This window comes from Colius striatus, chromosome 1 (assembly GCF_028858725.1).
Source record: "Colius striatus isolate bColStr4 chromosome 1, bColStr4.1.hap1, whole genome shotgun sequence".
NCBI classification, from domain to species: domain Eukaryota; kingdom Metazoa; phylum Chordata; class Aves; order Coliiformes; family Coliidae; genus Colius; species Colius striatus.
The window spans coordinates 12,862,365-12,884,128 of NC_084759.1; the positions used below are offsets into that span (position 1 = coordinate 12,862,365).

The 21,764-nt window shown below is 36.0% G+C and overlaps 1 protein-coding gene across 1 annotated transcript in view; it reads left to right on the forward strand.

Annotated features, from left to right (window-relative positions):
- Positions 1–21,764, forward strand: part of CNTN5 (contactin 5) — a 353,074-nt gene that overhangs the window by 80,358 nt on the left and 250,952 nt on the right. The window contains exon 2 of the mRNA XM_062020562.1: positions 19,884–20,102. Coding sequence (XP_061876546.1) covers positions 19,884–20,102 — 219 coding nt within the window. The remainder of the gene's footprint in view (positions 1–19,883; positions 20,103–21,764) is intronic.

Below are 21,764 nucleotides of genomic sequence, written 5' to 3' on the forward strand. Positions count from 1 at the left end.
TAATTCTCAGGACCTAATTCTGCTTGTTTATAAAGGAAGGATGTGAAATTAATACAAAGGGATCAGGCAAAAAAATATATCTTTTCTGAATTGCCTTTACGTATTTCCCTGTAGGAGAAGAGGGCTAGCAGCTCACAGTTGAAGAATCAAATAGTAATAGATGAGTTGTCAAAAGTGTAAACTTCCCTCAAAGAAGACTAAAATTTTGGAAGTATGCCTAGACTGCGTCTGTATGCCTGACAGAAATCAGCTTAGTAATTTAAAATGTTACTTGACCTTTGAGTGAAAACCTTCTTCTAGAAGAGTTTGCAAAATTTTGAAATCTGAATACACACAGTGATGGTGACAGTTCTGAAATTTGCCTGCGGACTGTGTAAATGTTGAAAAGTCTCAGGACGGAAATCTCTGACTGTTTAGCAGACAGCACCAATTCTATATTACACACATGAAACAAGTATGTAACAAAACCATGGGGATTTTTTTGCTAAAATTAGGAGGCCAAAGTGTCAGAATAGTGCCCTAGATGACTACTGTGTACATTATGGTGGAGGCTCTGTTGTCACAGATGTGTGGACTCTAGTCTGAAGGCAAATAAAATAGAGTTACATGAAGGTGACTTTCTCAACTAATGAAGTCCACAAACCCATTCTACTTTGTAGACAAATGGAGATGGGCACTGAGAAAAAAGGATTTGGTATGTTGCAAAGCTGAAATTCCCATGTGCTTCATTAGTAGATACTGTACCTTTTTTCCCTCAAGATATTTTTCATCAAAACTGGGTGAAATATTTTGTCTCTGGAAGCCATCTGCCTGGAAGTGTAACTCAAAATACCTATTGTTATCCCAAAATTCCTACTGATTACTGATAGGTCTTATCTGACTGCTACACCAGTTGAAACCTCCCAGAATAACAGTTCTATGGGCCCTTATTTCAAAGTAAGAGAATTCATTGTCATTTAGTAATGCAAAACCATAGATGGGAACATAAAACCCGTGGAATGCAAATTCCCTTGAAATGACAAGGCTTAGTGATTTGATATCTTTTTTACGTAAAGGTTTTTGAAATGAAACCTATAACCTCAGGCTTCAAAACAGTCATACTAACTGTGTTTAGAGTAAAGATCTATATGCCAAATAGAGACTGAAAATAAATATTTTTGTTCTGGACTAGTCATACTTAAAAATTTACTTTTATGACAGCAGTAAATTACATTGTAGCAAAAGTATTAGAACTTCTCATGGAAAGGTATCTACATATTAGACAGCATTGATTGATTTCAATATCTTCCTTACATCAAAATTCCTTCTGTATTCTATGTCTATGAAATGACAACTACTTTTTGAAATGGAAATCAGCAGTAAAGCCAAAACAATCCAAGACATGACAAGTCTTTTCTTATTGTTGCCCATGTGTACTCCCCTAAGTGCTTGGCAAACTAATACTACTTTGAAATGTAATAGATATTTCTGATTGCCTTAGAAAAGTCCTTTGTGGTGACTTCTAAAATCAATTGTGCTGATTTTTCTCTGTTGTATTTTACATTTTCATTGCTTATTCACTTGATGTACGTATGGGGACTAAGTTTGTCAGTCATGAAGCTGCAGTGCTGGTTCCAACTGTAATCCCATTACATCTGTTACAGTTGCAATGCTTGCAGATGATTTGTTTCCCATATAGACAGCTCTAATGCATTTATACGTTTTATTAGAATTCTGTGTGCAAATCTATAATGTTACTTGCAGGTATAATTTTCTCTTTAGACTTGCTTTTGCTTTTAGTAATAGGAAAACATGCTTTGGTTCTAGCGTTATAATTATCATATCGTGTATTTCTTCTGGTTAATTCCTAATAAGAATTCTTCCTGATAACTTTAAGAAAAGAATAGACAAAGCACTCAGAATAATTTCCCTGAGGCTGTAATGAGCCATTGACTAGTCTACAAAAAGGCGTGTGAATGTCCACTGCTGGATGAGATTATGTTGCAGGGCATTTTATTGGACTGCATTATGATATTAATTGTCTTTTTTTTTTTTTTGGGTCTTTATTTGAGATTTCAAATAGCCATCCTTCTTCAGACAGCCTGTGGGATAAATTGTGAAGTCTACTTGTAATGCTGAGATGTTTCAGTTGTATGTGTAACACGTAAAGCAATTATAATCTATCATCTTTTTTTGTCTAATTTATTTAATATTTACCTTCTCATTTATTAACTTATTCTCAGTCATGGGATATCTATACAATACTTTATCCAGTTTCCTCAAAGAGGCTAACCTCTTTAAATTGTCAATATATAAATTTTAAATAGCAATATAAAGAAAAATTTCCGTAAATGTATAAGCCACCTATGTGATATTGACATTTATGACACCTATAAAATGGATTTTTCAATTTTCTGAAAGTTATTGGAAAGATAAAATGATTATAAATAGCCTGAGGCTGGTCTAAGTCCAGCTTCTATACCTGATTGAAGTAGATAGGTGCCATTGACTTTTACTGAGAATAAAAGTAATATCCCCAATGGCTACATTTAGGAAGCCTAGTCTCCCTAGGCTCCACTATAGTGAATGAAGAAGGGAAATCCATCCGGAAGAGAAATCAGGAAAGCATTAGTTGGGCTATTAGCTATTACTCTCAGATGCTTTCCGGGAGAATATACTGCACTTACATGAGCTCTAAAGTATAGTGAATGTGAGGCTATTTGGTCTATCCTTAAAACACTGAGACAAGAAGCAAGGATGGTATAAAATTAAACACTCAGCTATACAAACCTTTATTAAGAGGAGGTAACAGAAGCAATGTCAAAGACTCAAGATCTCAAATCATTGACTGTTGACCCACTGAAGAATCTCTCAGATGTATTCATGGAGAGGCCAGAATACTCTAACTGAAAAGAAGCAAAACAAGATCATCATTGGGAAACCGCAAATCTATGGTATGTTTAGGGGAAATTGGAGATATAGCTGTTACAAGATGTTTCTGGGAATAGCTAAATGCAAAGAAAGGAAGGGATGGAGGTAGATTAGGAAGGTACAAACACAGGAAAACATAGAGGATAAGATATCATGGCTAGTAGATGAGGTGAGAGTGGTTTCTATTGTTTACCTAGATTTCAGAAAGCCTTTCACACAGTCTTCCATAAGATCCTCCTAGAGAAGCTGTTGATATGGGCAGAAAGTGAGATGGGATGAAATCTGTCTAAATAGCCCTGCCTAGAGGGTGGTGATCAGCACCATAAAGTCTAGTTGGAGACCAGTATGTAGCAGTGTACTCCAGGGATCAATACCAGTTTCAGTCTTGTTTTACATCTTTAATGATCTGGATGACAAGACGGTGTTCTCTTAGAAGTTTACAAATGACACAAAAGTATGAGGAATGACTCATAATGTCCTAAGTGTCATCCTGCCATCCAGAAGGACCTCAATAGGTTGCAGAAATGGGCTGACAGAAACTTCAACAAGCAGATGTACAAGTCCCGCACTTGGAGAGGTACAACCCCCAGACGTCAGAGTACGTTGGAGACCATACAGCTGAAAACCAACCAATATTATTAAGCTTCTAATAGTAATTAACATTACAGCTGTGGTGAAAAAACTTCTTTCTGCTCTATATTAAATCCTACTACACAAAATACTGATGCTTATGATTTTTGACAGCATGCTATTGTATATGTCTTTAGAATTAAGTTTTGATATCTATCTGCATGTTGTTACTGAATTCTCAGAAGGCTTAAGGAGTGCAGACTTTCAATTAAGATACCACTGCCCTATAGGCTGGAGGGCACCCGGCTGGAAAGCAGCCTTGCAGAAAAGGACTTGGGGGTTGTGATGGACACCAAGTGAAACATGAATGAGTGATGGGCCCTTGCTACAAATAAGGCTAGTGATGTCCTGTGCTGTAACAGGCAGATCACTGCCAGCAGGCAGAAAGAGATGATGCTTTCCCTCTGCTCAATGCTCGTGAGGATTGAACCAGATGACCTCCGGAGGTCTCTTCCAACCTCAACCATCCAGTGATTCCATGATAAAAGGGACACCTGGGTACAGATAGACTGCTGTTCAGTACTCTCATCTTGCCATGCCCTTGCTCCTTGCTTATTTCATTCTTTCCCATTAACCCCTATTCTGAACTAGGTTTTCCTAGGTAAGCATAACATCTGTTCTGCTGTTGTGAAGGCGCTGCCTATAAAAGGCATAAACCCACCATATCAATCCACTGATATCCAGTGTTGGCTATGTAGTTTGCATGGGTGTTTGTCTGCACTAAGGAAAATGCTCAGCCTTGCTAGTGGCTGGATCTGATGTCAGAGGACAATACCAGCCTGGCTCCAGGGGAACGGAATGGAGAAATTCCCTGACTCCCAAACCCACTATAAAGAACACTTTAAATTGATACTCTATCTTCATAAATATTTTTTTTTAAATGGGACAAAATTCTGTTCCTCTATATTCCTTTTAAAACCTTATCAAATGTCTTAAAGCATTATTTTGAGCTTACAGTCAATTTTCTGCTCTTTCTTACCTGTAGTAAGTTAACTCTCCAAAAAGAGAACCATAAATATTGCCTTAATATTTAATCTTGTCACAAATTAAAAGTCCTTTTTTTTTTCCACCTTCCTATGACACCATTTTGTTAGTCAGGACTTTTTAGAATAACATCTACAGGCATTTCATGGGAGAACTCTTTATAACTATTTTGCTGGAGTTCTTAGTGAGAAAATTTTTTATAATTTTTTTTTTTTCCTCAAATTCATAAAACTTATTGCTGAACTGGAAAATTACAATCATAACATTTCTAAAGTTTAGTAAACTGCCAGGTAGTTCCTTATTAAGCTGCACTTTTTGCATTGTCTGGGTAACAAAACTGTTGTGTTAGGGAATTATCTCAGTAGTCCTATAACTGTTTTCAAATTGCTTTTTTTTTAAGAGATAAGCTGCACAGCCTGTTTTTTTTTCTATTATAAAGGACTATATGAACAGATCAAGTCTATGTCCTTCAAGGGGCTTCTGGTCTATCTTGATTAATGCACCATTTTTATGTCTTTCCGTTGATTTTGCAAATACTTCACTGAGAGTGCCAAGTTCACCACCAGAATAGGCTTTTGTTTTGAAATGCACAGAAGCAGGTATCAGATCCTGTGGTTAAAAACAACCATTATAAACACAGAGGAGAAGAATTAAGAATTACCTGAAAAGATTGTGGAGTATTAAGAGTTTAGTAAAGCAAAGTTACTTCCAACATGGTAAAGCATTGTGGAGATGTATTTGTGTTATAGATTTATTCTATGTGAAAATAACTCTCTGCACAGTGCACTCCATTTCGTTGCAAAGACTGGAAGCAGTTTTGAAAGGTTTGTGTGTCCACCTCTCAGTACATCTCAGAAAAGGAAGACAAGGGATGATCTTGGCATGTCACTTAACGTGAAACTATTTTTCTTATGCAGAAGGACAGTGGAATAAGGTCTATGATAATAAAGGTTTATAATTTGCTTTAATATTTTTGAAAACACTTTAAAAGAATCATAAAATCTTACCCCGCTTAATAGTCTGCAGACCTATGTGCCAATGTATGTGACCAGAGCACAAGAATGAATTTCACTCTGTATGTGGTAGGATTGTTTAATTGCTGGCAATAGCTGTTTACACTGACAATACATCCAGTGATTAATTCATAGGATTCCTAAGGGAAGACTAAACTACATAAAGGTCTCAAAGATGCAAGCCAAGGTGGAGTGTAGACTGTAAAATATTCAACAAACGCTAAAGCAAACCGCAGAGAACTAGAGAAGGACCTAAGGGCAGGGAAGAATATATTATCTACCTCAAAAAAAAGAAGAGTACTTTGAACCAGGAGATAGATATTTTGAAGGAGATGAAAGACTGTCTACTTCCACTGGACACATAAACACACAGAATTGGGATAATATGTAAGCATGCATATCACTGAAAAACTTGCATTATCCTAAGTAGCTCTTAATTAACTTTGTGGTTTAAGGAAAAATGCGCTTTACCAGTGAATCATAAATGTCTCTGTGCTAATTAAAAGCTTTTCCACAAATTTCTATGTCAAAATAAAGCTTCTCAAAAGCTAAATATTAATTGACAAACATTTAGTGGATTATTTTCTTATTTTCAATAAGTACTACTAGAATTTTTTGCTTTTGTTCTCATTGCACTGAGCAATTAACTGATCTATTAATTTGATCTGTTTACTTGCATAGCTTCCAAAATGTGAACATTCCCTTCTAACCAAAGAAAATTTTGCAAAATTCTTCAGTCATATACTGTAAAACTTTTGACTCTCCATATTAATCTCAATTTGTAGATTACATAAATCTGTCACATTCTAGTTTTACTGTCTTATTAATACCTAATATCTCCTCAGAAAGATGTATTTAGTATTCATAATCTTAGTCCACTCCTTATGACTCTATTGTTTATGGCAGTAAAAATAGTTATAATAAGTAAAAATACAATCTTAAAATTAGTTCCATCAGTTTCTCTTAAATAGGTATCTGCTTTCTCTTAACTGTAAGTTTCTTCCATCTGCATGGGTTTGAAGATACAATAGTGAAGTGTGTTTACGCCTTCAAAAAAGCTCTGAATGGTAACTCTGAAGCAGTAACTTCCTTTCTTTTCAAATGAATGCAGTTTTCATTCATATATGTACATTCTAATGACTTTGTTTTCTGTATTTTGTTAGTAAATATGCATTTTAATGGTAAAGATCTTGTCACAACCACTTATAGATTTGGGGATAAGTGACTGGAAAGCTTCACAGCAGAAAAAGACCTGGGATTGTTGGTTGATAGTCACCTGAATATGTGGCAGCAGTGTGCTCAGGTAGCCAAGAAAGCCAATGGCATCCTGTCATATCAGAAATTGTTTACCAATAGGAGCAGGGAAATGATTGTCTCCCTGTACTTGGTGCTGATGAGGCCACACCTTGAGTGCTGTGTTCTGTTTTAAACCCAGTTGAATCTCATACACCACCTGGCCCTGTCCCGCATACAATTTGCCTTGGCCCATGGATCCAACCTATCCAGGTCCCTCTGAAGACTTCCTGTCCTTAAGAACATCTATGATCCACACTCAGCTTGATGTCATCAGCATATTTACTGAGAATGTACTCAATTCCCCTATCCAGTCATTGATAAAGATGTTAAACAAAACAGACCCCAGCACTGAGCCCTGGGGAACTCCACTGGTTACCAGTCAACAACTGGATTTAACTCCACCCACTACCACGCTCTGTGCCTGGCCATCCAGTTTTGCACCCATCTCAGAGTAGGTTCATCCAAGCCCTGGGCATTCAGTTTCTCCAGAAGGATGCTGTAGGAGACTGTGTCAAAGGCCTTACTGAAGTCCAAGAAGATCACATCCACAACCTTTCCCTCATCTACTAAGCAGGTCATCTTCTTATAGGAGGTGAGATTGGTCAAACATGACCCGGCTTTTGTAAAGCCATGTTGACTGGGACAGAACCCTTGGTTGTCCTGTATATGTGTCGGGATGGAGCTCAGGATATTCTTTTCCATAACCTTTTCTGACACTGAGGTCAGGCTCTCAGGCTTGTAGATCCTATGTTCCTCCTTGCAGACCTTCTTGTAGATGGGGATCACATTTGCCATCCTCTAGTCTCCTGGGATCTCCCCAGTGAGCCAAGACTGCTGACAGATAATGGAGAGTGACCTGGTGAGCTCTTCTGCCAGCTCCCTCAGCACCCTTGGATGGATTTAATCCAGCCCCATTGATTTATATGTGTCGAGATGGAACAGCAGGTCACACACCATTTCCCCTTGCACTGAGGGGCATCATTCTGTCCCTTGTCTCTGTCTACCGACTCAAGTGGACAGGTGCCCAGAGAAGAGCTGGTTTTAGTATTGAAGACAGAGACAAAGAAGGCATTAAGTATCTGACCCTTTTCCTCATCCTTTTTCACTAAGTTTGCCCCTTTGTCCATTAAAAGGTGAAGATTCCCTTTAGCCCTCCTTTTGTTGCTAATACATTTGTAGAAACTTTTCTTATTGTCTTTTACAGTAGTGGCTAGCTTAAGTTCAAGTTGAGCCCTGGCCCTTCTAATTTTCTCCCTACATGATCTCAGAAACATCCTTGTAGTTCTGGGTTGCCTGATCCTTCTTCCAAAGATGGTAAATTCTCTTTTTCTTCCTGAGCTCCAGCAGAAGCTCCTGTTCAGTCAGGGCAGTCTTCTGCCCCAACAGCTCATCTTCTTGCACATGGGCACAGCTGGATCCTGTGATTTTAAAAATTTCCTCTTGAAGAATGTCTAGCCTTCCTGGACTCCTTTGCACTTCAGGATTGTATCCCAAGGGACACTGGCAACCAACTTCCTAAACAAGTCAAAGCCTATCCTCAGGAAATCTAAGATGGCAGTTCTTCTGATCCCTCTCCTTGCTTCTCTGAGGACTGAGAACTTGTTCATTTCGTGATCACTATATCCTTGAGCAACCATGCTCAGCCTCTCTATTGCTTCCCACCAATAGCCCAGGGCACCATTTGAGCTCAGTCGCTGCCCCAGTGACAACATAGGACACTAGTCTGGAGTCAGCATTGCATCTGCTGGTGTATGATCCATAGTTGCACAGTCCTATTTTACTGATAAGTAAAAGTGCAAGCCAAGAGACAATTTTGCTCACTAGCAAAGTTACTGTTTAAAACAGACCAAAGAAGTCTGGTAAGCTTATGAGAAAGTATGAAGAAATAACAACTCTCACACCATCTATGAACCAACATCACCAAAAAAAGCAAATTCCGGGTGTAGTTTTGAGGGAATATGGTAAGATAGCAAGATGTTTATGAGAAGTTAATTCCTTGTTTGAAGGCCATAGGAGGTGGCTCTAACCATAAATGTAGGTTTTGGAAGCAACATCTGATTGTTTTAAGGCAGTGCCAGAGCTTATGTTTGGTCAGTAGAAGACAAACTGGTATTTTCAAGTCAGTTCAGGACATGTTTCAAAACCATTCTGAAAACTGGATAACTTCCTACAGTATGCTTTTGTGTTCAAGTAGCTACTTAATCTTTTAAAAATCCATGGATTTACCATTGTAAATACATTTCCGTTGCCAAGAAAAACAGCAGGTATCATAGAATCATAGAATCATAGAATGGTAGGGTTGGAAGGGACCTTTAGAGATCATCTAGTCCAACCGCCCTGCAGAAGCAGGTTCATCTAGATCAGGTCACATAGGAAACAGGTCCAGGTGGGGTAGTTTCCTTCTCACACTAATTGTTAAAATTTTGACTGCTTCAATTTTTATGACTGCATTAATAATTTAATCAAGCATTCTATATTAAGAAAGTCAATCGCAAATTTCTCCTTTGCTGTGGATTGATCTATTATTGTCCACCAAAAGTTGATATGCATATCCATTGTAGGAAGGACAGACTATAAATAAGAATTTCTATCCATCTAATTACTTTAATTGATTTTTGCTGAAATAGTTGACCTTTGATGCGTCCCTTCACATTCAGAATTGACAGCTCACTATGATGATCATCAGCCACAGGGAAAATAATTTAACATTTCAATTAAAAGCATGCAGTGTAGGCTAATCTATGGATCTCACATTAGCAACACTCCGTACTTTCCTGCTAGAGAATATATGTCATGTTTGAGTTGAAAAATATTGTTTGAAGAGTATCTGAAGAAGCGGGCCAATCAAGTATATGTAAAAACTCAAAAAAGAACCCCACTTGGGAGTCTTGGGGTACTTCCTGTATGCCTACAAATTACACCTAGTAAGCAGTACTACTCTTCCAGAACAAAGATCACAAGCTATGCAGAAACAGCAAATTTCTACATTATCTTTCTTGGGTGGAATGAGAGTAGTGATGACCTTAGCCATATACATTGCCTGCTCTAAGTGTTCTTTTTCAGATAAAACTGGCTCAAACTCCTTTTATTAGATATTCAGTCAGAAAAATTCCACACATTGGCAAAGTGTCAGACACATCTGTGATCTTAAAGAGTGCACAAACCAGAAAATATTGAGGTAGATGGAAAATGCTAAATTAGAAAGTTTCATTGACATTATTTGAAGCTAAATTTTCCTTCAACAAGTTCACAAGAAAAGTTTTCAAAGAAGAGTTTTATATTTTTTACACCTAAAAAACACTTTTCATTACATGATTTCAGTGAATTTGAAAAAGTTGTAAAGCACTTACAGAGCATAATTACTGTGTTTGAAGGCTATGCTATGGTGGAAACATCCCCTTACTAGTTATATGAGTTATATTGTATTAGCATGTTTTGAAAGAGGAAGTATTAAGTGTTTTGATAGAAAAAATATGACAATCTCAAAGCACTTTTCTCAGTTTAAAATTACTTCACTTTGGACAAATGTTCTTCCATAATTGTAATATATTATTACTTTTACTATTTTTGTTACTGCAGTTGCAAACATTCTGTTGTTGAAAGTGTTCTTAAAGTATATTTTGCCTGATATGGTGGGTATTATGTGTTGGATGCAAAGTGGGAATAATTGGATGTATATTGAGTCATCTATTTGCTGCATTAGGAGTATGAAGTGGAAGTAAAATGGAAAACAGATTGTTTTTTCAGTAGGAGGGAAACAATGACTAACTCTACAAAAGCATTTTTATATTATTCAAAATAATTCTTCATAAAAATTAATGACATTTAAACTATCTCTAACAGTGTAATATTCCAAAGACAACAATTCATAATAGCTGTTGGAAATATTCTTTACTATCTTTTAGTCAGTGCTATAAGACTTCAAAGCATTTTCCCTTTGTTACTTTAAAAGAAAACAAAATACATTACAAATTCCAAAATTTTTCCAATATCTGTCCATAGTATTCTATGATCTCAAATTTTGTGCCTTGTATGACCAGATTTCTAAAAGAAACAAAATTCTATAAGGTGAGACATTATTTTAGATTTTCAAATTAAATTACCGTGTATCTTCCTTAAACACTGGCGTAATGAAAAGCTAAACAGAATAATGTTTTGATTGAAGGTTCACTTATTTTGACCAAAGTCCTAATTTTTTTTCCCCCAAGGAAAATCATCTTAAAGTATTCTTTTTCTCCCTTTCCCATGCTATTAAATCTGTGGTGAAAAGGCTGATCACTGGCATATTTTTCTTGAGAAATGCTGGCTTCTAATTCACAGAAGCAAAGAATAATAGAATCATAGAATCATTATAATTGGAATAACCACTGCTGCTTTGGAAAATAAATCTTTTGATCTTCACTTCTCTAGAGAACAACTGGATATTTTGTTCAGAAAATGTTTAAGTGTAACTTTCTGTGTTCTAGCTTATGTCTATTGCCCATTGTCCTGTCATTTGAGATAACAGAAAAAAATGTAACCTCATCCACTTGACATACACCTCTTAAGTACGCTTTTAAGTATTAATGAGAGTCCCTTGTCAATCTCCTCCAAGATGACCAGTCCTATATCCTACAGTTTTTTTCCATAAAATACTCCAGTCCCCTGATCATCTTGGTGATCCTGTGCTGGACTCTCTCCAGAAGTTCTCTGTCTTTCTTGAGCTGGGCAGCCCAAAACTGGACACAATACTCCAGATGAGGGCAAATTAGAGAGGAAGGAAAATCTCCCTCTACCTGCTGGACATACTCTTCTAGATGCATTCCAAAATGTCATTGACCTTTTTGACCACGAAGACAAATTGCTGGTTCGTGTTGAGTTTTCCAACCAGAACTCCCAGAGCTCTCTCAGTAGAGCTTACCTCCAGCAGGTTAACCCAAGCCCGTACTGGTGCATGGGGTTATTCCTTCCCAGATGAAGTCAGTTAACTTCTCATATAAGTTTTCCAGGTTGATCAAACAGGTTTTATGATGGGAAGACTGAAACAATGCACATCTGAACAACTTGAAATATTTACAGCTATTCACCTTATTTCCCTTTTTAATGTCTATGGCAAAAAGCCATTTACTGATCGTGTCTATCACATTACATGACATGTTCCTCTTTCTCTTCACTACATGTACAGTGAATCCAGCATCAGTAGCTCACATATAGACATCCAGATCCCAGACAGTTATAATAAAGTTCTCGGTGAAGATTTCAATGGTTTGATTTGGTTAGTTTTGGTGATTGTCTGCGAATGTGGTTGCATTGTCTGTTATTTTGAGTAATAATTGAGATATAATAGCATCTTTAAAATTAAATCTCTAACATGTAAACTAAACCACACAAACTTAAAAGTGTGCAGAGTAGGATTACATGCACTAATTAGTTCTCAGGAAAATCTACCGTGTTTCACTTTTTCCTTTCTTTTAGTCTGGGTTTTGGGATTTTTTTTCTTTTCTTATTTGTTACAGTTAATCTCATTTCATCAGGAAAATGTAATTTATTGACATTTTGCCATGTTTTAGTAGTAATCCTGTTTCTCATAAGGAGGTAACCTGGACAGATACTTTATCGACAGTTTCCTACTACTCTTGTATACCTCTCTCAGGTTATTGTCAAGCTATATATCATCAAGCAGTCTAAAAGAAAACCAGTATACATGCACAGGAGGAGCAATTATGATACAATCCAGCTTACCAAATGAAGGCACATATATTCTCATAAGCTTAGAAGACTGAACACTTCCGTTGAAACAATGTAATTAAAAGTTACAATGAGAAAATGGTTTAGCATCTTTAGTGACATTTGATTAAACATGCTAGCTAGCAAAAATATACAAATGAAGGTCACATTTGCAAGTATTATAAGATAGGCTACATTTTAATTAGATAGTTGAGAAATGTCAATGAGTTAGTAACTGACCAGGAGTCACTTGAAGAAAAGAAAAATAAAAGGAAGGAAAGAAAGAAAAAACAACCTCACCTGAAGAGTAGGAATTCTTTGCTCTCCATAGCTTTCAAATACTATTATTTTCAAATAATTTTTTGGGATGGATTGAGTGGATTCTTCTTGTGGTTTTTCTCCATTTAAAGAAAGAATGCATTTTGGTCAAATTACAAGGTACCATTCTTGAAGCTATGTTGACATAGGTTGTGCCCTATGAAGAAAATCTATTGGATAAAATACAGTAGATTAGTATTTGCTGTTTATATTTCTGCCCATGGACTGTACCAAAGGAACATGTATAAGCATATGCTGTCCTGTGAAAAAAGATCCCCTTTCTCTCAGAGTCAGTTTAGTTCCTTCACAGCACATACAAAATATAGTCAAGTTTAACTCGACATAGCTATTACAAATTATGGGAGAAAACTTTCTTCAAATGATCTTGAAAGTAATTTTTTAACTTTTTTTTCTAAAGAATATCACCTCAATAATCAGTGCAAGACAGTTTCTCTATTACTTGTGATTCAGTTTGTTCTCGTGTTGATTCTGACCAAAGAAAGACTGAAGAGCAATGTGTGCTAGAAATAATAAAGGATGCATGAATAATTTAATGAGTTCACACAGATTCATTAAAAGAGTTACCAAAACTAATTCACGTCATAGTTTGCTGTTGGAAATCACATTTAAGAAAATGTGCACTTGGAATAAAAATAAATAGTCTATCTTAAAACTGTCATACTGTCATTAAAATTACTATAAATCTGATAGTTCTTGTGTAAAGAACTATGAAGGCTAATCCATGCAGCTGATTATATTGTGTCTGGTTTTTAGTTGCTCAATATCTGTACCATTTAGACCTAAATATTTCTTATATGTGTCTGCATGCAGATGAAAAACCTTTGGATGTTTCATCCCAAATGCCCCAATTATTTCTAAGGATGAGGTTGAAGAAAATACAATTTCATTGAGAAGCTCAAATGAAGCAGAGTTTTCAGAGCTACACATAGGTCTTTGATGGAATTTCTCAGGGATTTTAAGGGAAGACCGTTGAAACTAAAGAACATATTAGAAAGTAACATCTACTCTCCATCAATTTAACTATATACTTAGATAATGGAAAATAAATTTATTCTCCTAAGTCTCAGAAGTCTAATCCAAGCCAAACTAAAGGAATAATTTTATTGTAAACAGTACTCCAATAAAAATATATTCTAATTAAGCCACTGCAACTAGGCAGCTCAGAAGTCTAAATCCCTAGAGGTGAATATTCGGATTAGGAAGTAGGTTGTGTTCTCAGGTAAGCATGATTTCTACTTTAGTTGTCAGTAATGATCACAGGCTACAGGCTTTCAGTAAACAAAACAAGAAATATTTACTTATGTATAATTTATTAACCATTTCCAGTTATATCTTACAAGAGAAACTTTACTCAGATACAGGATCCCCATGAGCATGACAGAGCAATCACTGTTAGGGTGAAATTTCACATTGATCACTAATCCCAGCCAAACAAAACTATTACACCGTGAAAGGTCAGAAACAATTTGCGTAATACTGCTGTTACTGCAAGACCTTTTCACTATGTAGAATGACTTTTATATCTTTTCCTGCCCTATCTTCCCATGATGCTTTACATTCATGCCATCTGAGATAATATCGATTTTCCTGTTCTTTCACACCTTAGATTTACCACTGCTGAACAAGTGTTCCCCATTCAACTAGGTGACAAAGAATTTTATTTTTTATTCTTTTTAAGGGTGGAAGGAATTACAGTCCTCTTGATTTGATGAGGCAGCACTGGACAAGGTCACTTCTCCAAGCTGCCTACACACACTAATTCAGAAAAGAAGTTGACAAATCTATTTCAGGGTTATCGAAATCTATTTTTTTGAAATAGCTTATTGCATTACATATGCAAAGAAACAGGAGAGCCATAGCCTAAAATTGAGAAATACTATATTGGCAAAACTTCACTTTGATGCAAACTTCTGCAGACAGAGAGACTGCATGCCACTGGAGATTTCAGCATGGCTTCTGTTTCTTGTTGTCTAGTAATGTAATATGTTGGCAATACTTAGGCAGCCTGAATCAAGTCTTGCAAGTAATTTCTCCTTTTTCCAGTCCCACTCAGTCCTTAGTCCTCCCTGTTTGTCTGTCATCCCTGCCCTCTCAGACCTCTTTCCCCTCCAGATGCATTCCTCTGCCTGGAAATTCTTTCAGGTATTAACCAGCCAAGAAGGCCAATGGCATCCTGGAGTGTATTAGAAGGGCTGTGGGCAGTAGGTCAAGGGACGTTCTCCTCCTCTACTCTACCCTTGTGAAACCACATCTGGAATATTGTGTTCAGTTTTGGGCCCCTCAGTTCAAGAAGGGCAGGATGCTGCTGGAGAGAGTTCAGCGCAGGGCCACAAAGATGGTGAAGAGTGTGGAGCATCTCCCTTATTATGAAAGGCTGAGGGAGCTGGGGCTCTTCAGCTTGGAAGAGACTGAGGGGTGACCTCATTAATGTTTACAAATATGTAAAGAGTGAGTGTCAGGAGGATAGAGCCAGGCTATTCTCAGTACTGTCCAATGATAGGACAAGGGACACTGGGTATAAGCTGGAACATAAGAGGTTTCAAAGAAACATAAGGAAGAATTTCTTCACTATGAGGATGACAGGGTGCTGGAACAGGCTGCCCACAGGGGTTATTGAGTGTCCCTCTCTGGAGACATTCAAAACCCACCTGGACGAGTTCCTGTGTGACCTACTCTAGGAGGTCCTGCTCTGGCAAGGGGGTTGAACTAGATGATCTTTGCAGGTCTCTTCTGACCCTTAGGATTCTGTGATTCTGTGATCCAAATTAGTCTGACCCCAGACTAATTAGGTCAAGAATACTTGTTAGCTCAAGCTTAATAGGAACTGTAGTATGCCTTGTCTTGTAAGTTGTTATGTCCTTGCAATTAAAGAGTACAAAGAAAAACTGCCTCATAATACAATTTTGAAATGATTAATGGCTATTTTCTTGTCTTTGTGTGTATAATCTGCAGTTTGGTCTGGTAGTAAATGAATTAAGTACACTGGAGTATATGATTTTTTATATACTTGTTTATAACTTTATATATGCACACTACTTGTTTCTCTTGTGTGCCTGGGCAGCAGGAAAAAGTCACAGAATCACAGAATCACAGAATCTTAAGGCTTTGAAGGTTACTTATTTGTCTTAACTTGTTTGATAGATGATAGATCTGTTAAAACAGGATAGAAAGCTGTTCTGCTCCTTTGAGTATCATATGAGAGACTTTTATGGAAGTAGTTGGAGATGACAGAAAATAAAAGAAACAGCAAGGAGGAGACCTAAGTGATAGACTCACTAGAAGAGTAGGGGCCTGGCTGATTTTTTTTCTGAATGTGTCATTGAAATGAAATAATATTAAAAACAAAACCTAAGTGGAACACCCACTAGAAGAGGAGGAACCTGGCTGCATTTTGTTCTCTTTTGTTTTGTCATTGAATTGAAAAATTTAAGGATGAAAACAAAAGGAAGAATTTATACCATAATATGTTAATGTAGAAATATGCACAGTTGTGTGCTTCCTCCACTCACTTTTGCAATACAAAGCAATAGGAAGATAGAAGCTATATTATATGATGTATCCAAGAACCAGGATTATTAGTATTTAATTTGTGATTGCTAATCTCCATTTCTTTGCAAAAGAAACTATATAGAGCTCAGGCTCACTAGCTTGCACAAGAAGCCTTTCTGTCTACCCATCAAGGAAAACTTAATAATTTTCCCAATGATATGACATTAAAAAAACTTATTTGGTTCTTCTCAAGTTAGAATAGTTGATACACTCAGGAACATCATCTGAGGAGCTATTTTCTGTTGTCAACAAATGGGACTACATAATTGAGAAGTTCTTAAGACTTTATAGTTTTAATTCTAGTGTATGTATGACATACAGTACATTTAACAGCCTAGTAATACAAATTACTAAATACAAAGTATTTACCAAATGCTGAAAAAATACTGACAAATTTTCCCAAATCCATGTCTTTTTCCTCAGAGTAAACAGCATAGAGTTAAAATACCATTCTAAAGATGGAAAAGTGCCTGTGCCTGCAGAAAATACTGAAGAAACGGGGACATTCATGATATATATGATTATGATCATGTTTCCTTTGGAAATCTTATTAAGGTTTATTGTGCTGGGTTGAAAAGTTTGGACCAAAGGGCAGTCTGCTGGTTTGAATTCTTTTGAAATTTATTGTTGTAAGGTAGAAGTCCTTCCAGTGTGTATTTCTCCCATGTCTGTGTGCACACTGGAAGAACATTATCCCAACAGCAATCATTGCTGTTTCCACTTTAGCTTTGTTTTGAATATTTTTTCTGAAAAGCTGTAGAACTGAATTATGTAAAACAGAATGTGTACCACTGTTGGAATTTTATATTAGTTTACTTATGTAAGTAATATTCTGTGACAGCACACTTTTAAATTTAGCATTTCCTTTCTGCTTTGTTGTCCATCTTTTGCAGATTACAGGTCGTTTGTTCATCTTGGGTTAGAAACAGAAGGATATGCTTGTATTTAAAAGACCTAGAGATGTAGTGTCTGTTCAAAGCAAGAGCTCTTTTCATGGTTTATTGTATCATTGTTACCAGATACAATCTGGTTGCATGCCAGTTCCATGTGATAAAAACAGGACTGCATCCGAATCTGCCCATTTCCAGTTTTTCTGCAGCATTTCCATGAAAAGTATCAGCTGCCAAGAGGATATCAGAGGATCTGAGCTGTGAGGATCTGAGAAGCTCCACAGCGTCCAACTAGTTAGCTTTTCTGTCACCAGGAGTGCCGTGTTCACCACCAAACATTTCCATCCTCTGATGTACACTGTGTTAGAGAGAGTCTTAACCCTTTCCTGCATCCATATTCCCCAGGGAATGTCTCCTTTCTCAGCTCATAGAATCATGGAATCATAGAATGGTAGGGATTAGAAGGGACCTTTAGAGATCATCTAGTCCAACCCCCCTGCAGAAGCAGGTTCACCTAGATCAGGTCGCATAGGAACATGTCCAGGCAGGTCTTGAAGATCTCCAAGGAAGGAGACTCCGCAACTCATTTTCCTTTAAGCATTTAATACAATAAGCATTTAATACCAATGGATATTTCTAATGCACTTCATTTATCTGAAAGAATATGTATTTGTAAGCCCAAAAATATTTTTGTTCCTAATATAAGTTTGCATTTGTTGAGGCAAATATAAGTAAAAATTATAAAAATTTATTCAAAAAAACCTCAATGATTTTGAGATTCTGCCTTCAGGGAATCAGACTGAAAATAAGTCATTTTAATGGGGATATGTTTTAAATATTAAATGTTTTAAGATTTTTTTCAATATTCCCCCAAAATGGGAAGATTTTATTTTATTTCCCCAAATTTGTAAAATTCACTTAATTAACTTAAAAGAACTAAAATGTATCAGTATTGTAAAATAATGAAAGACTGTATTGAAAGACAAAGATATAATCCCATTTATTTTCCAATGATAGTGTTTCAAGTTCTACAGTAATATATATATATAATATTAATTTTTTTTTTATCCTTATGATGTACTATTTCATCTCTACTTGTGAGCCAGGAAAGATGATGTTATGACAGAGAAAACATCATGTTGCTTATTATAAAGTAGATTGTTTGTGAGACAGGAATGAAAAAGAAATTAAAGCAGAGTTCTCCTTACTTTTGCCTTTCTCATCTGATTGTCAAAACTCTAATTTAAATCCAAATTTTAAATCAGATATGGCATCATCAAATAAATAAACTCTTAACAGAGCTCCATAGATGAAAATGCTAATTTTAAAATTCTGATCATTTTATTTTGGCAAATTTTAGAGGTGCATTTTTTTAACATCTGATCAGAGGCAATAAATACTGTACTGAAAAGATGTTTTTCAGAAATACAATACCTGAAAAACAATAAGCATTCTCTGTCACAATCTTTATAAACTAAAATGCATATTTATCTAATTTTAAACCATTTGAAATATAAAATAGTCTAAACTATATTTATGATTCAAATATTTTTCCAGAAAGACCATGACATTGTATTTTAAATATATTTTATTTCAGTAGAATATGCTGCTATTCAAAGCTTTTGAACACTCCAGAGTTTTTCACTGTTTATGTTATGCCAATGTGAATAAAGTCCAATTTATAAATATTTCTCGTTAATGAGGATGACTGATGAGAAATCTTTTGTTCTGCAAAATACCTCCTCTGTCACCCTAAAAATTAGTTTCTTCATAAGCACTTGTTATGCAGAATCTCTGCTCATTTATATGAAGGTATTTTTAAATGTCCTTCTCACCTCCTTAAGACAGCAACATATTAAAGACTATTGATTTTAATAGATCGTTTTCTGTGTTGCTGCAGCTGCTGAGTGATATTTTTACTCTATTATAATGATATTGTGTGTTTACTTCTCTTGTATTTGACATTATATAAGGTCCAAAACTTTGGGATCTATTCTTTACTTATAGATACTGAAATTCTAGGTACAGACAGGAAAAGAAAAAGAGTTCCAGAGACAGAAAAGAAGGTAGCTTTGGCACGTGCATGTTTTTGGTAGATATTTATGTATACATGAACTCTGACTTTTTAGCTAGCCCACTTGATCTGCAGAATTGTCTTGAAACGAGAAACATATTTAGCTTTAGCTAGTGTTTCTGCACTGCATATATAAAATAACGTAGGTCAATGAAGGAAAGGTGGTGGCTTGACAGATACTTTTCTATTTGATACTGAGGGTCATAGAAATAGAATTAAAAGAAAGTAAGAAAGTAAATTACAGAAAGTAAGAAATTTGATAATCATCTCATTTTTATATTGGGTTGAAACTGCAGGGGAATTTTCTGTCTTAGAGCTCCATGTTGCTACCCAGTTCTGCTTGGAAGTCAAGTCCCTAGTGAAGTCTAGGGTGTCTCTGTCATTCCTTTTAAAGATAAAATTTCTCTACTCTTCTACTGCATGATTAAATATTATTTTGAAAAGTGATAGAATTTATCCTTATGCAGTGTTTGCTTCTTGGGTTTTTTTCAGATTATTCAGAAGCTGTTCCTGGTCTTCCCACTTCATATGCTGCGATCCTAAGAATCAAATCTGGTAGTTCATCTTTGGCCTCATTGAATTCAAAGAACAGACCACGATTAAGCAGTCCTTCATTAGGAAGTGTATCTTCACCAGGCTGGCGAGGAGCTGCACAACATTATCACTCCTCGACAAACCTCTACCACTTTCCAGAGCCCTTCAAACATGATGGTAAGTCTAATGTCTGTCTGAATCTTTGAAATAATTTTCAAAAGCAGGACATTCTTATCATCTTTCTTCAGTATTTCTTAGGCATAATTTTGCATTTTATTCAACATCAAGTAAACAAAGAAAAAACATGCCTCTTTCTCTTTAGATTCTTCAGATTAACTTTAAAGTCAGCAGTTAAAAGACTCTTTCTTAAAGGTTCCTAGGCAGTATAGTCTTAACCAATCTAAATGGAAATAGCAAACTAATAGTTTGAAATTCAATACAGGACACTTTCATCTACTAGTAAAATGTCAGTCCTTCTTTTACATATATTTTTTCTCTTTGGAGTTCCTCTAATTTAATCATGAATTATAGCAGTGGAAATTAAATATTAATAGTAAATCTTATCAAACTATTTTTTCTCTGAGTTGTTCTTTATAGTCAACTCTATCATGCATGCACAGGTGTGCCTGCATGCATGAGCATGCATGGGTAGATATATTGGTGTCATATGGTGTCATTTACCTTTCTATGCAACAATTCATAGTAACAAGACACATTTTCTCATACTTGGTTACATTTAAAGAAGCCACATTTCTGATAAAATTTATTTAGTGATGATATTTTCTGACATTTGTTCAAAGAAATGTAGAAAGAAAAGCAAAAAGAAAGAAAAGAAGGAAGGTGAGGGATAGAGGAAGAGGTTAGAGGATATTTAAACAATAGTCTAAGAAAGTAACAGAGGAAAGAACGGTGATTAACACCTCACAATTTTACAAGGTTCATGCAGTATAACAACTGTGATTACAAGATTCTTGATCCTCACAGTAAAGTCTTTTTTTTTCCCTTCTCATGGAAAATACCTTACATATATTGAAAACTAATAGTGTATACATGTGTTTCTGTCAACAGAAATGGATTATATTCAAACAATAATATGTTCCATGAAATAAGACCAATGTAGAAAACAAACAATTTAAATCATGCAAGCAGATATGTTCTATTCAATGACATTTCTTGAGCTGGAGTAGATTTCTACATTTGTCCTTCCTCTGCAGAATTCTTTGCAAGCAATAACTAGACTAAACTCTGTTATCACCCATACACCAGACTGGTAGCCAGCCAATGTGATATGTGCAGGTGAAAATCAAAGTTTAGGATTAGAACCAGAGTGGTCTATCAATCTTTAACAGCGTGAATGTCTATAGACCGAAAGAGAAGAAATTGCTAGCCACAAGGCAAAAGGATACAGGCTTTATGAATAATATAGAACAAGCTGGAACTATAACACATCTCTCTGATTGACCCTGATTTTTCCATTGTGTTTTCCTGGGGGGAAAAAAAAACTGGCAAAAAGGTAGTTTACTGTGTTTAAAATTTACATGAAGTTTAACTGTTATGCTTAAATCCTTTGAGAGGGCTCAGTAGATTTTATGCACATCTCATTCTAAGAAAAAGGGATATGGAATGGGAATCTTAAGCGTAAGCATTCCATTACTTAAATCCTGAGCATTTCCAGGATTTATGTTGAGATCATATATGCTACAGGTGAGCAATCATGAGTCATCTCAAAACAAAGGGAACACATTCCAACCCTGCAGTTAAGATTTTTTGATTTTGCAGCAGGAAGATAAAACCACAAACTAGAGAAAAAAATTAAAAAGGGCCATAGCTCATATGCCC